At 55.9% G+C, this 19,901-nt stretch overlaps 1 protein-coding gene across 1 annotated transcript; it reads right to left on the bottom strand.

The window, feature by feature from the left end:
• Positions 1 to 3,439: 3,439 nt before the first annotated feature.
• Spock2 (SPARC (osteonectin), cwcv and kazal like domains proteoglycan 2) lies at positions 3,440 to 18,960 on the bottom strand. The gene is made up of 11 exons (XM_010606379.3): positions 16,976 to 18,960; positions 15,831 to 15,839; positions 15,452 to 15,497; positions 15,125 to 15,239; positions 13,384 to 13,498; positions 11,633 to 11,747; positions 11,089 to 11,208; positions 10,182 to 10,400; positions 8,788 to 8,850; positions 7,074 to 7,211; positions 3,440 to 6,979 (listed from the first exon to the last, which is right to left on the bottom strand). The coding sequence occupies exons 1-11, from the start codon at positions 17,051 to 17,053 to the stop codon at positions 6,834 to 6,836; spliced, it is 1,164 nt and encodes a 387-aa protein (XP_010604681.1). The 5' UTR covers positions 17,054 to 18,960; the 3' UTR covers positions 3,440 to 6,833.
• Between the last annotated feature and the right edge of the window lie 941 nt (positions 18,961 to 19,901).

Below are 19,901 nucleotides of genomic sequence, written 5' to 3'. Positions count from 1 at the left end.
GTTTTGGGTGAAACATAGCCCTCTCTGAGAAGGGAAAGGTGTGCAGCAATCAGGTACGGGCAGAGATCTCCTGGCAGGGGAGGGGAAGGCTACCTGTCTGGATTGTGTGCCATTCATTCTAGGCCCCAGTTAGTCACTGAAGGGAGTCCATATAGAGGCCCTGTCCCCAGGAGGTGCTAGGACCAGGGGGGCCTGAGGTGAGGGAGGGAGGGGAGGATGCTGAAGAGCAGGGGTGGGTGTGAGCACCGTGCAGCTGGGTCCCTGCAGACAGCTTCCTACGTGGCCCCAGCCGCACCTTTGCTGCAGTCAGCACCTGGGTCTGTCCCTGCACCATTCTGCTTTCCCAAGGGACCCTGGAAATCCAGGCTGCTGGGATACAGTAACAGTGGGTGGATTGTTCCAGAAGCCAGGGCCCCACCTGGCCTCTAGCTCCCCGTCGCCTGAACACATGTTGACTGCCAAGTGCAAAAGCCAACAGTTCCCTGCAGTTCAGGGACACTCATTCCAAGGGTTTCCGTGGGGGTAGCCTGGGGCTCCCTTGGCAGGCCGCTGCATCTACAAGCTGCTCAGAAGGTACTGGGCTCTCTAGGAGGCTGAGGATCAAACAAGTTCAAGCACAGCCTGGGACACTTAGGGAGATCCTACTCAAAACAAAAAATAAAAAGAGCTGTAGATGTAGCTCAATGTGAAGGCCCTGGGCTCAGTCTAAAGAAGTAAAAGAAAAAATAAACCTAGACAACACTACGCAACAGCGCAGCTCCGGGGCCTGGGCTGGTGACTGACAAGATGTTGGAGAAGCACTAAAGCAGAACTCTCCCTACCAGGGAACTGCCAGAGCCTTCCCGCCCCTGACCTGGCCTCCTGGCTTCACACCGTCCTCTCTCCTTCCAGGCTCCGCCCTGCCCTGGCCTCTTGCACGTCCTGTCCCACCGGTGGGACCTTCTCTTCTTGTTCGGCCAGCCTGGGTCTCAGGCACCTGGCAGCATTTCAGCTTCATTTGGTCTCAACCCAGAACAACAGAATCACTCTCTGAGGGTGGGCCTAGAATCTGCCAAATGCTTCCAACATTCAGCTAGAGTTGAGCCACTACGTCATTCCTTCCATCCATGGGCCTGGCTTAAATCTTTTTCCCCAGGAAACCAGAGTTAAACTGGGCAGGTGACCTTTCCCTTCCTCCTCCTCCAGGTGCCCAAGGCCCACACAAAGAGTCCAGTAACCGGGCACAGATACAGCCTGCTTTGTGGTGGCGGCAAAATAGCCCTCACCAGCAGTGTATCCATAGCCAACCTGAACATGAGACTCAGTTTCTTCATCTGCAGAAAGGGCTTTACTAACAGCGCTACCTCCTGAGCTGATACAAGGTGATTCCTCGGCATAGGGTCTTGAGCATAGTGAGTGTTCGATTGTTGGTATTATTTCCCAGTAACAGGAGGGCTTTGTATGCTAGTAAAGTGAGCCACTGATTCAACCTTAAGCCTCCACACCACACAGCTCCTCGACTTTCAGAACCACAGGTTTCCAGAAGCCCAGCAAGTGAAAGCACTTCTAAGGACTTCCCATTCCCATCCCACCCACTTCCTCCTCCATCCTGTAGCTGGGAGTAGCTCCTCAGGATATCACTTCCCTCCTCACACCTCCTTCCAGGAAGACAACGGGCTCTGAGGCTGACCTTGCTGAGGGCAATAAAAGCTTCAGCGAAGAACAAAACCACCCACAGGAGGTCACATCCCTTCCTGAGGCAGCCCTGATCAGTCCGGGAAACCCAGGGCACCCAGGACTTGTCCACCAGGCTTGCTTTTCTATTTTGAAGGCCCTCTTTCATGTTACAGGGGTCCCGTGAGCTGGGTTATTCTCTCCACCCATCCAATGACTTGTCCAAGGTCACAGTTAGCAAGCCCTACAGTCAGAGTTTGGAAGTCATGAGTCTGCCTCTATACCCCACACCTTCCTTGCAAAAGGATTGGCTAAAAGAAGATGCGTCTAGTGAGGGTAAATACTATGTCAGTCAGCTTCCCATCATGTAACAAATACCTGAGATACACCTAGTAGGAGGGAAAGGGTTTAGCGTGGTGGCACCTGCCTGTGATCTCTGCACTCGCCAGGATCACTGTGAGCTCGAGGCCAGTTTGGGCTACATAGTAAAACAAAAATAAAAAAAAAAAAGGGAGGGAAAGAGTTTGCCTCATGATTTCAGAGCTTTCAGTCCATGGGCATGTTGCTTTGGGGCCTGTGGCAAAGCAGCAAATTCATCCACTAAGGTGCTTACTTATGGTGGAGGAAACTACGCACATATAGCTGCGAGGCACAGGCCACGCCCCCAATGAGCCGGAACTTCACCCTCAGCCCCGCCTTTTAAAGGTTTGACCACCTCCCCACAGCATGGCAAGGTGAGGACGGAGCCTTTACAGGCCTTTGAAGGGTCCATAGCAGGAAGCCCTGTGAGCCTAAGTCAGAGGAGAGCGGTAACTGTCCTTTGGTTCTATTAATCAACAAAATAAAATTAACACATGGTTATTCTCCTGCCAAACTGGCCAAGCTTTTAAAAATCAGAATTCATAAAGGCGGGAAGTATAAAAGGACCTCGATACAGTTCTCCCATAAGCTGGGAAAGGGTCACCTCTAATGGTCTGACCTTTCTGAAAAGCAATTCGGTGAAATGTAAAGTCTTTAAAAAGCTCCTACCCCGGGGCCAGGGGTGCAGCACAGTGGTAGAACACTTTGCCTACCATGCTGGAGGCCCCCCGTTTGCTCTCCAGCACTTCTAACAGAGGTTAGACCCTGGATGGGAGTTCCGGAACTAGACCGTGGTGATAGTTGTTAAACACTGCAAATGTAATACATGTCACTGAATTGCATGTTAAATGGTAACTTTCTATTGTGTGTATTCTACCACAATTCAAAAAGAAAGCAAAAACCATATCCTTCCCTTCAACCGTTCTACTTCTGGCAATCTGGTCTGAGAAATAATCCCAAATGGGCCCCGAGCCCTGAGCCCACCAGAGCACTGTTCAGATCAAGAGTATGAATGTTCAAAAATAGGCAGTTGGCTAAATTCTTCAGAATGTATCCATATTGCAGGCCACGGCGTTCTTGTTAAAGTCAAGCCCTCAGATTTAATAACACAGAGGAAAGGTTCCTAACACGCTAAATGAAGAAAGAATGACATGGTTTTGTCTCTGCTTTGTGTTAGAGATGTAGATGTATTTACTGGTATAGGTACCAATATGGCTTGCAAATTTGCAATAATAGCAAAATATTTTTAAATTGTTCCATATCCTCCCTGGATAAATTGGGGCATCCCCCCACCCCAGCCCTGCTCTCCCTGCAATCTCCTGTGTGACAGCAAATATGCAAATCCAGATGGGGCCACAGGGTGTCCTTGTGGTCACTTGTGGATACTGTTTTTGTGAAAACATCAAGAGGAAGAATTGCCAGCAGGTGGTTTATAAAGTTTTATTTTCCATTTTCTTAAAAATAACATTTGATTTCCTTTATGCGTGTGTGGAGTGTACTTGTTTCCTTAGGCTAATAGGCAGACACAAAGACGACACAAGGCGGGGTCCCCAAGTGGGGGGCAGGGGAGGTGGGGTGTGAGGGGACGGGGTACAGGGGAAGAAGAGGGTGGGGTGATCCAGGGACGCTTGAGTGCCCATCGCGCACACATAGGTCTAACACTTTGTTTCTCGATTTTTTAAAAAGACATCTAAGATTACCGAGAGATACGATTTCAGCACTTAAATCTACAGACGGAAACCCAAGCACTTGAACACAATTCTTAACTCTAAGCTCAGTTATTGCACGTCACACAGTTTGAGTAGGCTGCAGGCTATAAAGCAGTTGGCTCTGCTTGGGAGTTCCTTAGGATGTCTCCAGTCTCCTTTTGTGCCCCCAGTGTCTCTTCCCTGGGACCCCGCCAGCCGCGGCCCCACGGTGACCCTGGGGTGTCGATGACTACCCACTCGTCCTCCCCAAAGCGCTGAGGGCTCAGGCTTTGGTGAAATGGAGAGTTCCGGTTTAGGTACCATTGGACCCCGCCTACTCTAAGGTGAATTTGGAAGCAGACAGAGATCTTGAAAGGGCGAATGTGTGGCCTGCCCAATAAATCAGGCAGGCTGGAGCCGGAAGGAAGCGGGGCCACCACCCTGATTGGTCACAACCACGGTGGAACACTAGGGGGCAGTCAAGGTGTCCCATCGCCCTCTCACTAACTTGGCTTGCTTCCTAAACTCTCTGGGCCACGCCCCTTCTCCATTACCCTCAGACTCTGAGTGGTCTCTCACGACACATTTTCTCCAGTCCCCACCTACCCCATCTTTTCCTGCATCCTTGCACCAAGGAGGTCTGGGACCACGCGAGTCGTGGTTCTCTATTTGGTTGAGCTCTTTTCAACGCAGTTCTACAGTTCCTGCCTGCCTAAGCTCAGGAAGCAGGAAAGGGCAAGGAGTTCCGTGTAGAGCAGCTGGCAGGGGCTGGGACAGCAGCTAGGTCAAGGGCATAAATCCATAGGGCTGGGGGGCCAACTTGCAACCTCGCTGTGAGAAACTTACACTTGTCTAACAAGAAGTCACTCGAGGCCTTCAGCCTTGTTGGGAACAACTGCTTTCATCTGCCTTTGGGGGGCCGTCTCAGTGGGGTACAAAGCAGTAGGAGCTTCAGAGACAGGTCAAGCCTGGACCCCTGCCGGCCCACCAGGGGCTAGTTCAATGCCCTTTACTTTCCTCCTAAATCACATTTACAAGATCAGATAAATGTGCACAACCGGAAGACCCAGAGACACAGAGCACAACCCCCCAGGAGAGGAGGATGATGGTGAGAAGAGGAAGGATGCCCTTTCCTCTGCCCCTAACCACCCCAGGGAGCCCAGCATCCTTCTCAGCTGCCCTCCCGACAGTTCTGGAAGTCCCACTGGAGCAGAGAAAGAGACACACTCCCATCCCAGTGAGAGCAGGAAGTTCAGATAGCTCGAGTCAGAAGAGCGGCTGTCTGGAGAGCAGAGGGCAGATGTGACTGACCAGGAGACCAGAGGAAGGGGCCCAGGGGACTGGAAGGGGAGGGGAGGAGGACAGGGCCAGGGTCTGGAATAGCGCGACACCTCAACAATCAGAACTGTGCTGCGGGATGAGAAGCGCTTTATGGGTCTAAGGTGGAGTTTCGTTATTTCCCCCAAGTGAGGGCTCCAGAGATGTGGCTTCCAGGGTGGAGGAAAGGGGCGAATGGGTGAGGCTCTTCCATGACGTCCAACAGCACTCAGCCTCAGTGGATGCTGGGAGAGCCAGGCACATGGACCTCATGCAGCCATTCATCCTCTCCGCTCTAGGAGGCCACCATGATGGCCCCAGGTCCACACACCCACACACACACACACACACACACGCACACCAATGCACACCCATTCAAACACACATTGCACTCTCCCAGAGGCCCATATCCAGGTAAGAAAGAGTTCACCAAAGGTATTAGGGAATTTGACTTGACAGGGAGAACTTGACAAACTGGGGAAAACAACAGCAAATGCACAAACAGAAAACCACGGGGCATCTCCTTATGTGGGTAAGATGACCCCCTGCCCAATCAGGAGGTTTGGGGGAAAGTGTGGTGCGGCTATGGGGCTGCCTTCTCACTGATGTTCGCACAAGAGCGCTTCACAACAGAGCTTGGGTAGCCTTGAGGGACCCTCGGGGAGCCAGAGGAGCGGGGCTGGGATGGACATGGAGTCCATCCCAGGCTGCGAGGTGGAGAGGATCATCAAGCCCTGACAGCAGAAAGGTGGCACCTCCCAACTATGTCTCCTTCACAGGGTCCCAGGGATACATGTCCATTGGTCTAGACAGGAGAACGTGTCAGGTCAGGGAGGTGCTGCTCCTAGCCTTCCAGCTCCCTGAAGAGGACAAGGAGGACACCAGCAAGGGACAGAGGCAGGAGCAATACTCCCTACACTGAGCTGCTCCACAGGGGACCCAGGCAGGGCTCCACTGCATAATCCCAGCCCCAAGCTCCCAGGCAACCAGTGGCCTGTACCGTGGCCCACAGGAGACTCACAGGGAGGAGCTGGTCTGGCTGTCCCAGGGTCTGGGGTTCAAAGCTGCACCATAGCTACTCCCAAGGCTCTGCCTGGAACCTACCCTCTCTGAGCTCACCTTGCTCCCCACCTGCTCCACCCCTCCAGTGGGAAGGACCTGGTTGGCTTTTTCCTGCCTCATCATCTCTGCCTCTAGCTCCTTCCCAGTCACCTCTGGTCACTCCAGCTGGGCTGTGGGGACTTTCGCTAGTGCTTGGGGCCCGGAGGAGGGGGACCAACAGAGGGCCAGGGCTTACTGTGGCTGGGGGAGTCTCACACCAGCTCCATGCAATCAGCTTCTTGCCCTCCCTCCCCTGGGACTCTAAAGGTGGATGGGGGCGGGAGGAGGCAGGGCTGGTGGGGTCCGCAGGAGATTGGGGTGGGCAGGTCGGGCAGGACTGGGAGCATCTTATTTCACTGTTTTTGACCTGTCAGTGTGAGAATATGTGCATTTTAAAATTGACACATGGAAAGAAAACAAAGACAAGGAAGCATTTTGGGGCCTTTGGATGACTCACTCTGCCAGGATCAGTGTTGTGGACCCAGGACACGTTTGTCAGCACATGCTAACACACACACACACACACACACACACACACACACACACACACGTCCCAGCCGCACGCTCCACACGCGAGCTGTACACTCCTACTTCTGATCCTCCCCCTGAGCCAGGGTCCTTCCGGCTAACTTTCAGTCATTCGATAAGCCGCCCGCTGCTGTCCAGGCTTCTGCTGGCCATTGGCAACCTGGCCTGCCACAGCCCCGGGACCATCTACCAGATGTAGCCTCCATCGTCAGCCTCGCCCGCCTCGCCCTCTTCCTCCTCAGCCTCTTCACCTGCTTCTTCCAGCTCCTTCTCCTCCTCGTCCTCCCAGCCGACACCACTCCCAAAGTCCCCCGAGAAACCCACGATGTCATCTGAAAGGGCAACAAGCCAGGGGCGGGCCGCTAAGGGACCTGCTCTCCACCCTGTGCCCCGCAGCCCGCCCCACGTGGCCCCCAGGGGCCTCACCACAGTCGGGGCTCCCGTGTGTGCGGGTGCCGGTGAGCTCTAGGCCGAGCTGGTCCACACACCAGCAGTCGCCGCTGCTCTGGTCACACTGCATCTTGCGGTAGTAGCCGTCCTCGTCACAGCTCGGGATGAAGATGCCTGGATGGGACAGTGGCAGCCTCAGAGCTTAGGCTTGTGCAGGGACCGGACAGCCCCAGAGCCTGGCCCGTGCAGCACTGACCCCTCCACAAACCCAGACACCCAGGGCTCATTTCTCCCAGCCCTCCTGACCAGAAAGTAGAAACCCTGCTTTTCTGAACCACTCCCTCCCGGTGCAGCGATGCCTGGTCTGCTATCACCCTCTCCACCCCTCTGCTGCTCCCCTGGTCTGCCTGCCCCCAACCTGGAAAGCCTGGGCTTCTCCCCTAGGCCTCCTGAGTTGGACCTGCCTTAGGGGCCCACTCCCTTCCCTTAGACCCTTACAATTCTGCTTCTATGCCCACCCACCACGGGGCCCAGTGAGGGGCAGATGACAGATGACTGCTTCCTGGCTAAGTTGGAGCTCACGACGGGCCTCAAGGCCACCGAGCCTGCAATCAACATGACTTGTGGGTGCTTCCCTGCTGGGTCCTAAGTGTGCTGGTATCATGGGCCCTGTCAGATATCAGGCTGCTCTCAAGGAGCTACAAGGCCCTGCAAGACCTGCCTCTCCGATCTCTGTGCCCTCAACCACCACACTCCAGGCTCATGCATCCTTTTCTTCTGTTTTCCGAGAACTCTGAGCTTGTTCCTGCTCTTGACTTAGCACTTGTCTGACTCATTCTCCTCCCTCAGGTCTCCCCTGGAGCATCGGCTCCCCGGGAGCTTCTGCTGACCCCTCAGCACCCACACACAAGTCACAGTCGACCCTTCTGTCTTCCTCGGTTAACCAAGGCCTCACAAGGACAGGGACCTCACCCGACTTGCTCATGGGTCTGGCCCAGGCTGGGTTTGCTCGTCTGTCTCCCCAAAGTATTCATGAGCACCTCCCTGGTGAGGCCCACTCAAGCTCCACACAGGCTTGCTTATGTGAACTGAATGGAAGGTTCTAGGGCTGCTCTGTACCCCAACCTTCAGCCCCCACACAGAGAGCCATAAACTTCATTCTTTTGGTTCTTCTTCTTTTTTTTTTTTTGTACCAGGGATCATACTTGGGACCTTGCACTTATGAGGCAGGCAGCAGCACCACTGAGCTAAATCTCCAGCTAAAACTCATGCTTAAAACACACTGGCTGAGTGGCAGATGAAGAGACACTGGCCCACCACAGGAAGTTAAACAGGAAGAAACATTGTGGTGTGCACCTGGGATCCCAGCACTCTAGGAGGCTGAGGCAGGAGAATTGTATGTTTAAGACCAGCTAGGAGGTGTACACCTGGGATCCCAGCACTCTAGGAGGCTGAGGCAGGAGAATTGTATGTTTAAGACCAGCTAGGGTAACTTAATAACTTAGTGAGACCCTGTCTCTAAATAAAAGATAAAAAGGGGGCCAGGGATGACACTGTGTGAAGGCTCTAGGTTCAATCCCCACTGCCACCAAAAACAAGAAAAACCAAGAAGGGCATTTCCCTTCCGTGCTGGGCCAGGGCTTCCTCTGGGCTCACTGCCTTCCCTGAGGTCCAGGACCTGGAGCCTGTGTCTCAGGGGCTCAGGGCAGCCTCCCCACCTCCTCCTCTGCATGCCTGGCCCGCCCCTCACCTGGCTTCTTCTTGACAGCCTCCTGGATCTGGATGCGCTCCAGCTCTGCCAGGCAGGGGGGCTCTGTGGGGAGAGAGGCAGCCTGCGGGGCCATCCCACGGTGCCCACAAGAGCCTCCCGAGGCTCAGGAACCCCAGCAGGGCCCTGGCAGGATGAAACACCCAGTCTTTGATGTGGGGCCACCCCAGGGCGCTGGTGGGATGCACTGGTCCCTCTGAAGTCCCCAAACCAGAGGAAGGCCTCAGTGGGATGAAAACACTCCAGCTCTAATTAGGGGAGGCCGCTGAGGCTGTGGGATGGGCTGAGGGCCCCAGGAAGCTTAAGGTTCTCTGAGGGTGTTGGGATCCATGGAATGAGACAACAGGAGTCAGAAGAGGGGATGGAGTGGGGACACAGACACCCCCAGTTGGAGACCCTGGGCAGCATAAGACTAGTGGCTGTTAGAGCTCCCAGCCAAAAATAACCAGCGGCCAAGCTCCTGCTCGCCTGCCTGCCACCTTGGGAGCCTACCTGGCTGTGCAGCAGCAGGGACAGTCCCAGTCCCTGCCCAGGAAGGGCTCTGTGGAAAGCATGGAATGAGCAAGGCTGGCTGGGGTGGTGCCCGGCAGGTCAGCTGGCAGCTCAGGGTACAAGACCAATCCACATGCTTACATTCACAGAGTATTTCTTGGGCTCTGCACCCAGATTCTCTCCGTTTCTCCTCACATCAATCTCTGAGGTAGGTAATGCCATTTCCCAATTCAGAAGAAGAAACTGAACTCTGAACACTTTGGTCACTTCTCAGGCTGATTACTAGCACAAGGTGGAGCCCTAGCCTCGGACTCTGGCCATGGGCTCTTCACTACTTTTACACACGATGGCCAGGGGGCAGGACACTGCCTACTCCGGCTCCTGGCCGGGCAGGTCACTTGACCTCTGGGGACCTCAGTTTCCCCATCAGCGACACTTGCCTCTAAGCACACGTCCCACTCCTCTGGCTCTGGGCAGATGAAGCTAACAAAGCTTACCACAGATTTAAGGGCAATGATCACCTATGCAGTAGTCGGAGCACAGGATGCGAGATGTGCCCGGAAGCGGAGCCACTGAGCAGCGAATGCAGCTTCAGCTCTAAGACCTTCACTCCCATGGCCCCTCTCTGGCCCTCAGAGGGGCCCTAAAAGGCATTTCAAAGTGCTTAAGCTTCAGGACCCACAAAAACGCAGATCCCCTGGGGCCCGCCGAGAAAGGGAGCCCCATGATGGCTCCTGGGCTCTGAGATGCAAAGCCCTTTGAGGGTGCAAGGGGTGGGCAGCTCAGACTGGGACTTGGGGGCCCCTCGGGAGGCAGCTGTGCTGACTCCCAGGGAAGCCCAGAGCCAGAGCGAGGGCAGAGCCTGCAGGGCCCCGGCTGCTTACTTTCCCTCCAGAAGCAAAAGCACCACTCAGCGGTGGAGACTCGGCCATCCTTGTAGGTGTCGCAGGAGTTGAAGAAGGGGCGGATGCAGATCTCATACTTGTCCAGGTTGATGGCGGCAAGCTCACTCTGGTCTAGGAAGAGGTCGGCACTTGTGTCCAGCTTGGAGAACATCCAGCCGATGGCATCCTTGCAGCTGGCCCCCAGGCTCTTGTCCAGCCCTGGGGAGAAGACCAGGATTCAGACACACTACACCGTCTGTCCCTCTGCCTCGTCTTCGTTCTCAGTCCTAGACCTCTTGGTAGGGTTAGGCAGTCTGGAATCTAACCATAGAAACTCAAGAATGGCCAAGGTCCTTCCCCTACTGAACAACAGCACTACCTCTAAACCACCCAAATCCTATTCCGAAAGCCCTTCTCTGTGTTTCTGTGGTCCCGGGGATCAAACCCTGAGTACAAGAGGCGAATGTTCTACCACTGCGCAGCACCCCACTCTGACCCCGCTGCCCAGAAATAAGGAGCGCTTTACTTTCTTTTGGCTACTGATTTGCAGTCTGAGCTCTCCCAACCCATGTTTTCTTGTTTTGTCTTTTTGTTTTTGTTTTGGTACTAAGGATTAAATGCTGTAGCACTGAGCGACATCCTCAGCTCTTTTTATTGTTTGAGACAGAGCGTTGCTGAGTTTGCCGAGGCTCTGCTTGAGCTTGTCATCCTCCTGCCTCAGCCTCCCAGAGTGCTGGGATCACAGGTGTGTGCCACCACGCGCAGCTCCTCCACATTTTAAGGCCTTCCCATTCTCTAGCTCTAACTGATGCTGATCACTCTTCCTGTGGGCTTAGGCAGGAAGGAGCGAGGGTGGGCTGGCTGGTGCACACCCGTCACCTTGGCCCCGACCCACCCACTCCTGTACCTCCGGCTGGGCTGGCTGCACCGCTGGCTGAGCTGTTCTGCTTGGAGTTTTCGTGAAGGAGCTGGAACCAGTCCCGCAGCCGATCCCCCAGGTCGGCCAGGTCCTGGCCTGTGCAGGTGTCTGCAGTGAGCAGCACAGACAGGGGGACAGAGGGTGAGTTGGGGGGTGAAACAGCAGCCTGGTCTCAGGGTGGGGTCCTGGCCTCCAGGCAGGGAGGCTGTGCAATGGTAAGGGACCTAGCAGAAGAGGAGGCAGAAGGCGGGGGCTTCCTCTCCCGTCCTGTCTCCTCCACCCTCACTCCATCCCAGCTCTGACAGTGTTGCATAGGCTTCCTGTGGCTAAGTCCCGCCATCACCTCGGGGTCCAGCCAGCCACGGGGAGAGCAGAGGGCTGAGACAGGCCCGCTCGGTCACCCGACCCCGGAACCTCATAGTCCTTCAGGCCTTTCTCCTCCCTCCGGCTCTGAAAACCTCTGCTATCATCCTGCAGCCCGAAGGAGGTGCTGGGGCCCCGCAGGGTGACCCTCAGCCGGCACGCTGGTTACCTGACTTGCCGTCGGTGGTGGAGGCGGCAGCCTGCTCTGTGGGGCAGGGGCAGGGACCCTGGCATCTCACCGCCAGCTGCTTGTTGCTGAGGCAGGCCTGCTGCTCCAGCTTACACTGCAGAGAAAGGCGGGCTGGGGTGGGGTGCCCCGTCCCCAGTCCAATCCCCACAGCTGGGGTGCCCCCGGGCCTCCCACCGTCTTCCTCTGGGGACCAAGGGTGCATGGAGGTGAGGTGTGGGGGCCCAGGCGGGGGCGGGGACCAGTCCTTGCTATGCAGACTGCTGTGGCCCCACTGACCCTGCAGGCCTCTCTGAGTGTTGGTCCCTCCCTGCCGTCCACCTCCCCTGTCTCAGTAATCCTCCCCTTCCTCCTCCCTGTCCTGCAGTCCCTCCTTCCCGGGTCTCCCCAGCTTTCCTGCAGGGGCCCTGTCCTCAGTTCTCTCCATAAGCAGCAGCCACTACCGATGGACTCCTGCCCTCCCCAGTGGCTCTCTGCCCTCTGTCCTCTGTTGGCTGGGCCTGCTCTGAGACTCTCTCCCTGCCCTGTCCACTTCGCCTTCTGGGTGCCTGCACCTGGGGAGCAGTCCTTGGTCTCATAGCATTGTAGCATTTTATACATTACCACCCTCCGTTCCCAGCCCTGTGCTCAGCTGAGAACAGCAAGGCCCAGTGACCTGCCTGGGCCACGGGGAAGGGACAGAAGCCAGACCTACTGAAGACCTGCACCTCCCTACAACAAGGTGACCTTAAACTGCGCTTCCTGCCCATTGGGATGGGACACGAGCCCTCACCATCCTCCCCTTCCCTGTCAGCTCTGTCTCCCTCGTGGCCCTCTGGCCGCCTATGTGCCGTCTCTGCCCAGGCCTCTTGCTCCTTCTTTCTCTTCTCTCTTCCCTTGGGTGACCACGTACCCCTGAATTTGGCAACTGAAATTGTCACCTTGTCACCACAGCCGCTCATTTACTGATCTGTCCATTCTGTGGTACTGAGGATTGAACCCAGGACCTTCACACTGAGCTGTATCCCAGCCCTCCCCGCATTTTGAGATGGGGCTTGTCAGATTACTCAGACTGGACTCCAATTTGCCATCCTCCTGCCTTAGCCTCCCAGAGTGCAGCGATTACAGCTGTGTGCCGCCACCCCTGTTCCGCTGACTCTTCATCCCAAGAGGGCCCCCAAGCCCTGGAACCCAAGCCTAACCAAGTGCCAGTGCCTGCCAAGCAACCTCAACTTCTCCTCACAGAAGCATTCGTGATTAGCACCCGCACTCTGTGGTACTCTGAAGTGTGTAAAAGGCTTTTGCAAATATCACCTCATGTCTCACAAAAATCCCAAAAGAGATTCCCTAGGTCACAGTTCTTTCCCACACCATCTTCCCAGGGAGAATCATGTCCTGCTGCCAGGGTGCTCTGGCCACTTGGGGGCACACTGGCCTCCATGTGGAAGTCACCCTCTTCACCCCAGAACCTGGTCAGCAGAGGTTCTTCCTTCCAGAGCACTCCATACTCCCGACAGGCTCTTACCTCACTTACTCCACCCACAGTTACCCACCCCGTGTCTCTTCTGCCCTGCCTGCACCTGCCCATGGTCAAGGACATGGTCCCCCCATCACCCTGGCCAGGGCTCCCATGTCCAGCAGCTTGGTTGCACTGAATGCTCAGGCCACCCACATGAGTCAGGGGGAACCCTGGGGAGGCCCCAGCTGAGCTGTCCCTTCTGCTCCCTGTGGCCCCATCTGGGGCCGCTCCTCACCACTGAGCTGTAGGTGTGGCCGTCAGTGCCGCAGACGGAGGCCAGCTGGGCCATGTGACAGGGTTTGCAGATGGAGTCTTTGTTCCCGTGGAGTTTCAGGGTGGGCTGCTTGATCCTATAGAAAAAGGGTGGAGAGATGCGGAGGAGATAAAAATGAGAAAGGGATGGGAGAAGGTCCGGGAGTCCTGTTCCAATAAGAGGCTGGCGGGCAGACTACACCAGGTCGGTGCCTCTGTCCTCCTGCCCGCGCCCGTTGCCCCAAGCTATACCCTCCTCCGGCTCATAAGGGTGGAACCAGCTGGGCAGGGCCCAAACTGCAGCCTGCCCTTTTCCAGAGTCCAGTGAGACCTCTGGGGAGCAAAGCTAGCTCTGACTGCAAGAGGTAAAAGGAGTTTCACATCACGCAAGGGATCAACCTAAGTCAGAGGTCATAAATCTGTAGTGCCATGGGTCCCATCTCACCTGCAGGCTGATTTTGTCTGACCAGGAAGGGTAGTTATTGTTGTTTTGTAAACAGAGTTATCTGCCAATATTTGCATAATGGGAGAGTTTACCAAAAAACCCAGGGTTGGTGAGCTGCCTAAGAAAAACAGAGGATGTAGGGGTCCAGTCCTGAATTTTCACATAGAGAAGCAGCGGCCCCCTTCCCAGCAGGCCTATCTTGCTAGATGCCAGACCCGAAGGCATCTAACAATATAAATCTTGACTGCATTCAGGAAAGGGGAGGGAAATGAGAGCTGTTCCTGGGGTCTTGCAGCCAGGCCGGGCCTTGCCCTTGGCCTGGAGCTAAGGCCTCCTCAAATATCCCTCACCCCCTCCTCCTCTGTAAGCCTCAGAAGCTACAACCTTAACTATTTCCTTAAATCACTGCATGTTTGGGGGAAAAGAAACCTTAAATCATTTGGTCTAACAACCTATTTGTCTTAAGACACAGATACCCAGGCTGACAGAGGAGGTGGGACTTCCCCTGGCATCTGGGAATAGTTTTCTGAGGAGTGATTTCCTTCTTGCTCCCTGTTATAGTTTAGGACTCAAATGCCCCCCAAAAGTCTCATGTGTGTGGAAAGTGGATCATGGGTGCACTGTACACTACAGTGGACTCACCCACTGTACATTCACATATAGCTGAATGTAGTGTTAGAAGATGGGACCTGGTCGGAGGTAGGTCACCGGGGCTTGTCCCTGGCTCCTCCCTTTGCCCTCTGCTCCCTGACCACAGTGGGGTGAGCAGTTTTCCTCTGCCGTGCTGCTTCTGCCTTGGAGTCAGCCAGCCATGGACTGAACCCACTGAAACTATAAGCCAAAATAATCCTCTAAGTCTCAGGTGTCAGGGACTTTGTCTCGGAGATGGAAAAGCTGACTAATACACTCTCTCTTGATGACTCGCTTTCTGGGAAGCAGATGCCATACTGTCCATGTTGAGGACAGGCAAGCATCCCTACAGAGAGGTTCATGTGATTAGGAGCTGAGGCCTCCAACCAGCAGCCATGGGAGAGACTCAGAAGTGACTCCTCCAGCCCAGTCAGCCCTGAGATATGCAGAGCTGTGCCATGACTCAGACCTCACCACAGACAAAACAATTCAACTCCTGGCTTCCTGGCCCTCAGAAAGCATGGAAGATGACACACAATGGTTGTGTTAAGCCATTAAGTTTGGGGGCAGCAATAGGCACTAATGCAGGGACAGGTCAGCAGACCCCTGCCCTGTGGAGCAGACCCCGATGGGGCCCCCGGGGCCTCACCTGTGCTCCAGCTTCTTGCGGCTGATGCACATGGCCCGCTGGTAGCCCTGGGCGATGCACACCTTGTGGCGGCTGCACTTCACCTTCTGGCAGGGGTCCTTGGTGGTGTCCAGGGCTGCAGGGACACGGTGTGAGGACACAGGTCACCTGGGAGAACCCAGGGGCCCCCACCCTGCTTCTGAGCTGGGAGGCCCCTCCCTCCAGCAGCCTCTGTAGCCCCTTGGGGCCTGGCTGCTCGAGGAGCCCCAAGCCAAAGCCAGGCCTTGTCCACTGGTCTCGCTCTTCATGGGTTTCTGACTCCTCCCCTGGCTGGGAAGGACGTGTTACCTTCATCTCCTTGCTGACTGTCCTCCCAGCTCTTGATGTAATCATCCTAGAGAAGGACAGAGAGGGTGGGGACAGGGAGGGCAAAGATCTGCATCCCAGAGCCAGCTCCCCTGCACCATGCTGGAGAGGACAGGCCCTGGCCACTGTGTCCACACATGAATTGTCGCTATCCTGGTGGCTGCTCAGATGACCTCTGACGCCCCATACCTCTGTCCCCTAAACTCCCACCCAGAGTCCCGGCCCCTCCTGAAAGGGCCTCATCCTCCTCACCCCACACTGGATGCTGGCAGGGAAGAAGCTGGGGTGAGGTTGCTGATGGATCAAGGTGGGGGCTGCAGCTCCAGGGAACCCACAGGCCCCGGGACTCCACGGTACTCACCTCCACCTCCTGCAGATGAGACAGGGCAGCAGGTACAGACGTGTGCAGGGGAGACAGGGAGAGAGACAGGATATCAGTGGGGGGCCCTCAGCGCATGAGGTGACAGAGCTAATCTCTGTTACAAAAGCCAGTATTCCTGCATCTTCATCACAGACAGCTTTAGGCCGGCCCTGGGGGCAGCGGGGGGCGGGGTATGGCTTCTGCAGGGTGACACACACCAGCCGGCTCTGGCCCCAACACCAGGACACACATCTGAGGAGCCCAAAGGGCTGCTGCAACACAGCAGCCAGGCCTCCAAGGCCCCGCACAGACCTCTCCTCCTGCTACGTCACAAGGTCTCTGAGACCTAAGGCTCATGGAGACCCACCCCGCTCCATTTATACTGTGGTGGGGACCCCAGCCTTGCCAGAGGCAGAGGACTTCCCACCTGGCCTAGATTCCAGCCACAAAACTCCAGCGCTTCTTAATTCCTCCCCTTCCCCTGTGGGATGGAGAGTCACTGAAAGCCAGCACATAGCTCCCAGGCTGCCTTGGGGGAAGCTGGGCCAGGCAGGCAAGGGTTCCTGCGGGCCAGGGGCTTCAGTGCCAAGGGTCCAGCTGCCAACCTCCTCCATGTGGGAGGCAGGGGAGAGGGGCACAGCCGCCCTTCATTCTGAGTCCCGCCCCACGTCATCAGAGAGATGCAGCATGTGGGCCAGGGGCCACACTGCAGGGCAAGGGTGGGCAGGAACTGATGCTTGGCTGTCAGGCCTGGGGGAAGAAGGCGCCCAAGGGCTATCTGGGCAGCAGTGAGGACAGGGCAGGGCTCCTAGGTGCTTTGGAAGCTCAAGGCCTCTGCAGCTTCCCCTGGAAGCTGGCAAATCTCAGGGCAGGCAGGGATGCACAAGGTCCCCCTCTGGGATGAAGGCCAGAAAGGGCCAGAGCTGGGCAGGCAATTGTCTCATGGAGCCAGAGCACTGTGAACAGGTGTGTGCCCGATGCATATTGCATCACGGGACACATGTGAACACACGTGCGCACGTCCTTACCCAAGAGAACGTGTACTCATGCGCACATGTGCACAGCATGTGAAAACCAGGGTGCCCGTGTGAGGCAGCCCACCAGTGCCAGATGGCTTTTATCAGAAATGAAGCAACAAAACCTACGTCTGTGAGCGGCCTCCAGTTTTCACAGCAGGTGTTGTGGTGCGCCTTCGGGTGCAGCCTTTCTGCGGCTTCCTCCATTATGGGGTGGCAGCAAGAGACTTGGCTGGGGTGGGAGTAAGGGGCTGGGAACAGCAGGCTTCTCCCCAGGAGGGTCAGGCCTGTGCAGTTCTGCCTGCCCCTAGGTCATCCCTGCCTCGCATTTAGCCTCTCTCTACCCCTCATACTGGCCACTGCTGGCCACCGCTGGCCCCCAGGACACATCTAAGCAGCCAGTGCCCTGCAGCCTTGGGCCTGGGAGCAGGCAGGAAGAGGCTCAGAACGGGCTTCCTGGAGCCCCACAGGCCTATTTTCGCCCCTGGACTTGAATTGAGCCCCGGGGCTGCAGGCAAACTTTGGAGGCAGCAGGCTCAAGGGTCCATCTGCTCAGGGCCAGAAGAAGCCAGCTAGGCCCAGCCCTTCTCCTCCAGGAGCAGCCCAGGGTGAGGGGTGGTGGGCAACAGAGGCCAGAGCGGCCAAGGGGCTGAAGCCAGCGTTACAAGGAGGGGCAAAAGTAGAGGCGGCCTCCACCCACTGGGGTCTCTCCCTCTGCTCCCACAAGTCTCTGGGAGGGAGGCCGGAGGGTATGAAGAGGGCGAGTCAGCTGCCTTCCCCACCAAGATCAGGGCAGGGAAGGGCCTCAGGCGGCTCAGTCCTTCCCCTCCAGCCAGCCCTCGCTGGGAGTCTTGGGGCTCTGGACAAAATGGGTTCTCCCAGGTCAGGACTGCAGATTTCCAATTAGAAAATCAGGGGGGCAGGAAGGGTGGGATGGGACTTCTGAGAGACCAGTGGCTCCCAAGGATCCCAGCTCTACTCCCTGATGTAGGTGTCGGGGGAGCATGTCCCTGGGTCTGGCTAAGCTTGTGTGTCCCACGGTGCCACACAGTTGTGACTCTGGATCCCAGCACCCTCACTCCCAGGAGAGTGGCAGCAGCCAGCCACAGGACGGAAGCCCTGGGGTGGTGCCTGATGCCAGCTTCCGCTGCCTGGAGGAGCTCAGTCCTTCCCTCCTGGCAATGCCCAGAGCCCCAGGGAGACACGGGAAGGAGCACACCACGAACCAAAGCCAACACGGCAGCAAGAGTCCAAAGGTTCAGGTGGAGGAAGTGGGGAGAGATGAAAGATGAGGGGCAAGAGAGGCCCCCGGGACAGCAGGGATCCACAGTGGGGCGGGTAGTATGGGAATGGCCATTCTGGGGCCCAGCCCAGGGACACACTTAGCGGCCCTGGAGGTCAGGTGGGGGCCAGCACCAGCAGCTCTAGGGTGAAAAAGAGGTGCTTGTCAGCAAGTGTGAACCAGGCAGCCAGGTCTATATAGGGCGCCCTTGTGGACTCATGAGCCACTGTGAGAAATGGCAGTAATGGCACCCACATCTCGGGAAACAAGAGGCCGCTCACAGGCTGGCTCTGCAGTCCACAGTCCTCACCCCTCACCCAACAGAAGGGGTCCTCAGGAGCCCTGCTCCAGTGTCCTGGGGAGATGGGTCTCAGGACCCAGAGTTCTCGCCTGCCAGAGGAGCACGTGTATCCCATCAGGTCAGTACAACCAGCGGGAACCACAGAACAGACAGGGGAGAGAAAGTTCTGGAACTCAGGAATGACCATGGCTTAGATCAGTCCAAGGCCAGGCATGGTGGGGCACGCCCATGATCACAGCACTGACTGGGGAGGCTGAGGCAAATGGATCGCTGTGAGTTCAAGGCCAGGCTGGGCTATATAGCAAAACCCTGTCTCAAGAAGACAAATTAAGTCAGTCCCTCTCCAAGTATTTTGTATCAATAGCATAAAAAGTGAGAAAACAGAGACACAGAGAGCAGCCAGAGGTCACAGATGAAGTGGGCCAGGCCTCCTGGTCCCCCATTCCAGGATGTACATATTAGGGTCTCTCTGCTCTCTGCACATGACAGGAGCAAAGCCCTCCCCAGGTCTCAAGACTCTGCAGCCAGCGCTCCCCTCGCCAAGAAACCCACCAGCACTTCATCACTGCAGCGCCCCCTGGTGGCCGCCCCCCCACACCCCTCACACCTCTGAGGCTGAATCCAATTTGAGACCTCCCTGAGCAGCTCGCTTTCATGGGGGGGGGGGTTTACAAAGGGAATAGGTGTGGAGGCGCATGCCTATAATCTAGCACTAGGAAGGCTGAGGCAGGAGGATTGCCCTGATTTTGAGGCCAGCCTGGGTTGCCTAGAGAGAACCTGTCTCAAAACCAAAACAAAACAAAAAAAGTGGGTAGATGAAAGAAATGTTTAACTGTGGTTACCCCTGCAGGGCAGAGATACACAGCATTTTGGCATCTTTCTGCTTTTTCCCGTTTCCAAAATTTCTACAGTGAACATATATTACTTTTACAGTAAAGGGGAAAAATAACAAATGCTAGATTTTACAACCCCTTCCTTGTTCCATGCTACCTACAGAAGGAGGCAAAGTTTTCATTGGTTCCCAGCTGCCCCAAATCCCCCAGTAGATGTCAGCACCTGGCACCTCTGCAAAGCCACTTCCTCCATCTTGAGCATGTATTACTCCTAGACATCCTTCAAAACCCAGCTAGGTATCACCTTCCCAGCCCTGTCCCATGCCTACTTACCCTTCAGGCTGGCTGTACTAGTGGAAGTGTATTACTGCTCTGGTAACACCCACTTTTGCTTCATTCTGCCTTATTTAGATGGCCATTTCTGGAGCCAGGGCTATTAAGGTGCATGCCTGTAATCTCAGGCTGAGGTAGGAGAATCATCACAAGTTCAAGACCAGCCTGAGCTACACAGTGAATTCAAGGACCACATAGGAGAAATCATGCTAATCACTTCCATTCAGTGTCTTCTTTACTCTTCAGCAACTCCAAGAGAATAGTAGGGCTATCCTCATTTTTCAGGTGATAACAGTGAGGCTCAGG

The sequence above is a fragment of the Fukomys damarensis genome, unplaced genomic scaffold (assembly GCF_012274545.1).
Source record: "Fukomys damarensis isolate Sample0158 unplaced genomic scaffold, DMR_v1.0_HiC HiC_scaffold_20, whole genome shotgun sequence".
In the NCBI taxonomy this organism is placed as follows: Eukaryota; Metazoa; Chordata; class Mammalia; order Rodentia; family Bathyergidae; genus Fukomys; species Fukomys damarensis.
This window is presented reverse-complemented; position numbering and strand designations above follow the sequence as displayed.

Coding starts and splice junctions, on each gene's coding strand:
- Spock2 (XM_010606379.3), bottom strand. CDS start 17,053: ATGGAGGAAGCCGCAGAAAGGCTGCACCCGAAGGCGCACCACAACACC. Junction 13,499..15,124: donor CGCAAGAAGCTGGAGCACAG/GTGAGGCCCCGG, acceptor CTTTTTCTATAG/GATCAAGCAGCCCACCCTGA. Junction 8,851..10,181: donor CTTTTGCTTCTGGAGGGAAA/GTAAGCAGCCGG, acceptor CTCTCCCCACAG/AGCCCCCCTGCCTGGCAGAG.